This window comes from Dromiciops gliroides, chromosome 2 (assembly GCF_019393635.1).
Source record: "Dromiciops gliroides isolate mDroGli1 chromosome 2, mDroGli1.pri, whole genome shotgun sequence".
In the NCBI taxonomy this organism is placed as follows: Eukaryota; Metazoa; Chordata; class Mammalia; order Microbiotheria; family Microbiotheriidae; genus Dromiciops; species Dromiciops gliroides.
The window spans coordinates 656,461,694-656,467,892 of NC_057862.1; the positions used below are offsets into that span (position 1 = coordinate 656,461,694).

General features: G+C 55.7%; 1 protein-coding gene across 1 annotated transcript; it reads right to left on the reverse strand.

Annotated features, from left to right (window-relative positions):
• Positions 1-451: 451 nt before the first annotated feature.
• On the reverse strand, positions 452-2,051 carry EXOSC6 (exosome component 6). Its single transcript, XM_043980706.1, has one exon. It carries the CDS (start codon positions 1,950-1,952, stop codon positions 975-977), a length of 978 nt encoding a protein of 325 aa, XP_043836641.1. The 5' UTR covers positions 1,953-2,051; the 3' UTR covers positions 452-974.
• Positions 2,052-6,199: the final 4,148 nt, after the last annotated feature.

The window sequence follows — 6,199 nt, forward strand, 5'->3', positions numbered from 1 at the left end:
CAACCTCTGCACAGGGACCAGGCCGGCCATGCTCCAATCCCTCTTCAAAGTGACTCAAGTGGAGCTTTCCTGCCTTTAGAGGCTTCTAGAGCTGTCACAGCTGTGACCACCCGGGACAAAAAAGGACCTTCAGTTAAACTAAATGTGGCTTCCCAAGAACAGCTGGAAGCTGGCTGCTCCCCTCCCTTGATGCCGGTGGGCAGTTCGTCCCTATCCCTAGGCTAGGCTCCCCATCTGCCCAGCCTCTCAGCCCTCCCTCTGCTAACCGCCCCATTAGGGCTTCAGAGGTCTGGGGGCCTTTTGTATTTTGTTCCCTCTCCCCCCTCCTTCCCTATGCAGCTTTTTCAAGTCCCACCAATACCCAGCCCTGGGAGGGGCTGCATGCACAAGCGCCTCTCAAGAGCAGAAAACAGTGCAGGAGACCCCCCCCCCCAAGACACCAGACAGAAGCTCTGAAAACATCAAACAATCTTTTCATCAACAATAACAAATGGCTCAGTGGCTCAAAGTGCAGCGTCCCATCCCCCATAGTGCTCAGTCCTTTCCCAGCCTGCCCCCCAAGTCCGGAGAGTCTGGTCCGATGGCAGGCGAGGTGCGGGTCCCCAGGCTATGGCGGGTCACGCGGTGGTGGTGTGGGTGGATCCTCCACTCGAACTCGGGGGTCCCAGGCTGGGGTGGGTCGGGTGGTGGCGAGATCGAGGTGGGGGTGGGTGTAGTCCCCCGATCTCGCTCTGCAGGGGCGGGGGAAGATGCCGGTGGGTGGGTGGTGTGGCCCCCCCCCCCATCTCGAGCTCTTTGGTGGGTGGGGATGGTGGCGATGAGTCTGGTCCCCGCTCTTGAGCTCGGGAGGGGGGGGTCCCCGGGGCTGGGGGCTGGTCGGGCGGTGGTGAGATCGAGGGGGGAATGGGTTCGGCCCCGATCTCGAGCTCAGGGCGGGGGTGGTGGTGAGAAGTGAGATGGGGAAGGGGCGGGGCTCAGGCCTCAGGGTCTCCGGCCGCGGCCGGGGTCTCAGGGGCCGCAGCGGGGATTTCAGTGGCCGCGGCCCCGGGGGCGGGGGCCTCAGTGGCTGGGGTCTCGGCGGCCGGGGCGGGGGCCCCGGGGACGGGCGGCCCCCGTCGGCGCGCGGCCTTGACCAGGCACTGCTGTAGCACCGGGTAGAGGCGCTGGCAGCCCTCGAGGCCCAGGCGCACGGCGTCGGCCCAGCTCTCGGCCGCGCCGGGCTCGCCGCTGCCCAGCAGGCCGGCCACTTGGTTGAGCACGGGCATGAGCGCCACCGTCAGGCGGGCGGCGGCGCGCTCCTCCTCGCGCCGCGTGGGGTCCAGGCGCCAGGCGGCGGCCGGGCCCGGGCCGCGGCTCAGCGCGCAGCCCACCACCAGGTCGTACATCTCGACGCCCGCGTCGGCCAGCGCCAGCGCGGCGGCCGTGAGCGCGGCGGCCAGGGCCGAGCCGCCGTCCTCCAGCAGCAGGGCCGACACCTCGAGCTGCGCGCGCGGGTAACGGCTCAGGCGCACGGCCGGCTCCAGGGCCTCTTGCAGCGCCAGCGCCAGCTCGCGGTCCTCCGCGCCGCCGCCGCCGCCGCCAGCCGGGCCCGGGCCCGGGGGTCGCCGCCGCCGCGGGCCCGAGAAGGGCGCCCGCCGGAACTCGCACACCAGGCGCCCGCCCGCGCCGCCCGCCGCCGCTCCCGCGCGCTCGCCTTCCGCCGGCCGCGGCCCGGACACGGCGCACAGCACTTTGGTGCGGCCGGCTTCCAGGTAGGCCGAGCCCTTGGCCTGGCTCAGCAGCCCGGCGCGCGCGTACACCGGCCTTAGCCGCGCGGGGTCCCGGGGCCCCGCCGCCCGCCCCTCTCCGTCATCCTGGTCCTCGTCGTCGTCGTCGGGCCCCGACCGCACCACGTACAGCGAGGGAGGCTGCGACTCTTCGGGCCCGCGGATGCGGCGGTGGTCCCCCGGCATGGCTGAGGTAGGTGTCTGACGCAGGTGTCTGACGCCACCGGCCGCTTCCGCCCCCGACCGCCCAAGAGCCCCCGCGGCTTCCGCTCGCCTTCCGCGCTGCTGCCCCCTGCTGCCCAAGGGAGAGAGCGGCCGTCGGCCCGGATCGCGCAGGCGCCCTGAGCCTCCGAAGGCACGCCCGGCCCGCACCTCAGAGGGCGGCTCGTGGGGGCACGCATGCAATGGAAAGCGTCACGTGGGGGCACTCGTGCACCTCGGATGGCGGCACGTGCGGCGCGGGGCACCTCGGAGGGAGGCACGTGTGGGCACTCGTGCACCTGGGAGGACGGCTGCCTGGGTGCCCGCAGGCATGCATGCACCTCGTGGCACCCTCGGGCACGCGTGCCCCTCGGAGGGCGGCACCTGCGGTTTCGCATGCGCCTCGTGGGGAAGGGTGTTCCGTGCACGCTCTAATAGGATCACTGGGGTTTACGGAAAGCTTTCCTAGGAGGCTCCCGCAGTAGCCCCAGCAAGCACGGAGAGCTCCCGACCCAGAGGGTGGTCCCCTGAGTAGGGCCGTGGGGGTGGATGCAAGTGGCCTGCGGACAGGCCGGCAGGTGGCCGTTTTTAGAGCCCTGATCTGGGAGTCTCCAAATCCGGCTTGGAGGCAAACTCCCTTAACCTCCCTAAGCTCCGTTTCCTCCTCTGCCACGTGGGACCAATCGTCATTAGAGCGCCCCTCCCCCAGACTGGTGGCGATGACACCGGAGACCTGGGGAGTGGTTTGCAGCCCTTGGCACGCTACGTCATTGCCGAGAGAGCCCAGGAGACGAGAAAAGCTCCCCCCATTCTAGTCTGGGCGGTTGGGGGCGGGGCGGGGGATGAAGGATAGTGGAGCCCACCCTGGGCAGAGAGGCTCGGCCCTAGGGTGCCTCCCAGAGCCTGTCCCAGCACTGCGCATGCAAGGCGCCTAGGCTCCCGGGTTGGCTGGTTGGTTCTGCACGAGTGAATCACACACGTCCTTCTGCGTGGGGGGCCCTTGAGCCAGGGGCCGCCTGCTACTCCCTGCATTCCTGGCACTCCGAAGAGCTTGGGGCACATTTGGTAGAACAGAGGCTCCCTGAAGGCAGGGGCTGGCCCCCAGCCCTGTGTGTAGCAGGAGCTTCAAGCTTTTTCATTTATTTATTAACTTACTATCCCCTTAACCGCTGACTCATCTACTTTATTTAAAAAAAAAATTAATTTAAGGGGCAGCTAGGTGGCACAGTGGATAGAGCACTGGCCCTGGATTCAGGTGGACCTGAGTTCAAATTTGGCCTCAGACACTTAACACTTACTGTGTGACCCTGGGCAAGTCACTTAATCCCAATCGCCTCACCAAAAAAAAAAGAATTTAATTTAAATTAAAAAAATTTTAAACTTAAATACAAAATGAGAAAAGGAAAAAAAAAGTTGCCATGTACACAGCAGAACATAGGAGTGGATTCAGTATAAAACAAATTTATTTCAAGAAAACAGAGGGCAGCTGGGTTGGGCAGTGGAAAAGCATAGCCCTGGAGTCAGGAGGACCCAAGTTCAAATCCTGTCTCAGATACTTGACGCTTACTAGCTGTGTGACCCTGGTCAAGTCACAACTCTCATTGCCCTGTCCCCCACAAATAAAACCTATAATAAATACTAGTTTTCAAATCTGCCTGGACTTTCTTCGTCCCCTCGTTGGTTTTCTGTTCTGTTGTGTAATTTTTACTTTATTCGTTTACTCTCCCTCTCCCCAAAAGAAGGCTACAATTAAGCATGGATACACAAAAATCTATACACATAACACACATATACTCATATACATATATGTAAGGCCATACTGTGCTTATTTCCATTCATCATGCCTCTCTGAAGGTGGATAGTATCTTCCTTCACAAGTCCAAGTCTTTCCACACCTTTCCATGTCAACCAGCTCATCATTTCCTACTCCACAGCAATATTTCAGCCCCCTCACGTCCTATCTGATTGTCCCTGGAAAAAATCCTCCCCCCCATTTTCTTCATTCCTTCTCTTCTTGGATGCATAGGTTTTATTTATACAAGAAAATGTTAATTTGAAATAATTGAAATTACCCATTTTAACTTCAACAATGCTCTCACCTTATTATATAGTTTAAGGTCCAGTATGGCTGAAGCTATTTCCTTTACATCTTTTTTCCTGGTCTTTTTTAAGTTCCTGACCTTTTCTTCATCCAAATGAACGGTTATTTTTTCCAACTCAGTAAAATAATTTTTTAATAATTTAATCGGGATGACATTGAGTCCGTAGATTAGGTAAAATTGTCATATTTAAAATTATATTGGCTTTACCTACCCATGAACAACTAACATTACTTCAATTATTTGGATCTGAGTTTATTTGTATGAAGAGTATTTTGTTTACCTTCAAATAGTTGTGTTTGGGCAGGTATACACAATTTTACTTAACAGTGTGGTCACACTGTCCCACCAATGATATTGACCCCTGCATTCCCTCTGGTGGCTACAAACGACAACTGTCCTTTCTTCCCTGGAACTGAAACCAGGGCCTCTGTTCTTCTGCAGGTGCCCCCAGCCCACAGGGTCCTTGCTCCTGGCTACCGAAGTCACCAGGTGTGTGCTTAGCTCCTCATCCCCAGTCACAGCCCAGCCCAGAATGCATCTGGTCGGCACAGCTGTGCCTGGCATCCTTTGACTGTGGAAGGTCCTTCAGGCTTCTCCCGTTGAACCATGAGGGCGCCCCCCCCCCCCCACTGTCTGAGACAGAAGTTCGAAGGCTGAGGCTGCCTCTGAATTCAGCTGCCTCGAGGGCTTGTTGATCTGCAGTCAGCCTGGAGGGCTGGTGGCAGATTATTTTAGGACATCTGCTTTACCCTCTGGGTTTACTTCAGCTGCTGTGAGGTGGTGCTGTCTTTTTTTGTAGAGGAAATTTGAAGAAACGGGTTGTTACTTAATTTCAAGAACTTCAACAGCTTTATCCCTAAAATGAGCATCTTGCTGGTTTTTTCACAAGAGTAACGTAAGGACAGTGATTTGCAAACTTTAAAACTTAACTATTATTCCCATTTCCTGTCTTTCCCCATTTCTTGGCCCCTTCGGTATAATCTACATTTTTTTCCTCTTCCTAAAAAACCTAGACTTAACCAAAGGGGAGAAAAGTGTTACCTAGAGAAAAGGGGAAAAAAAAAAGGGGAACAATTTCTACATGGACCAACATAATGGAAAACAAGACGTCTGAACTCAGGCAACGCAGTGACCAGTCAGTCAGTCGTAGCTTCAGAGGACAAGGGATGAAGCAGTGTCCCACCCTTTCCTTTTAGCAGACAGGTAAAAAGAGAAGAGATGCAGGGTGAGGGGCAAGTTTTGTATTGGTGTGTTCTGTCACAAGGAAGAGCTTTTATTTGAGGGGGAAGTAGGGGATAGGGAGTTGGTTATTGAGTAATGAAAAAAAGAAGCAAAAAAGTCTAGAAGAAACAATCAGGCAGTTAATTATAGCGTACTGAATTTAGTATACACTTAAAAAGTTTCAGTTTCATGCACGAGCCTCTTTTCTGTTATTGAAACGTTTGTTTGTGTTTGTTGGTGTTTAAGTTTATGATAAAGATGTTAATTTTTTTTAAAAGAATTGTAAGCTTAGTGTGGGCATTAGATAGCAATTAGCTGCCCTTTGGCACTGTGAGCTCTCTTGGGAAATCTCCAGAACAATCTCAGTCTTTAAATCCAGCCCTTTCTCTCTGGGCCTTAGAGCTAAGTTCTGGGGAAGAGCTCTTGATTTTCCTGGGAAGACGTGGATGAGCTGATACAGAGCAGACGAGCAGAACCAAAAGACCAGCACACCCAGTGCTACCACTGATGAAGACACGAGGCCATCACTGAACAAACAACTATAGTGTTGGGATCCAGGTGACTGGAAAGTTAAATGTGCCTGCACACGCAGTCACTGTTATCCTGTGGTTTTGACTTGTGTGGTCTAAGGACGATGCTACAGGATGGGCTAGTTTCTGTGGGTCAGTTAAAGGTAAAACTCCTATGGAAACAGCCCTTTCTCCCTATACCACTCTTCCTTACTCCGGGGGCCACCCTTGATTCCTTTCTGCCTCCCTTCCCTCCTCACTGCCTAAGTTGAATGGATTTTACCTGCACAAAACATCTCTTGAACACTCTCCTTCTCTCCACTCAAATTCACCATCCTGGGTCCACCTGCACTAGAAGCCTCAGTTTTATCTCCCTGTGCCTTGTTTCTGGTTTCTTCCT

Excerpts from the sequence above, each read along its gene's own strand:
- EXOSC6 (XM_043980706.1), bottom strand. The coding sequence starts at position 1,952 with ATGCCGGGGGACCACCGCCGCATCCGCGGGCCCGAAGAGTCGCAGCCT.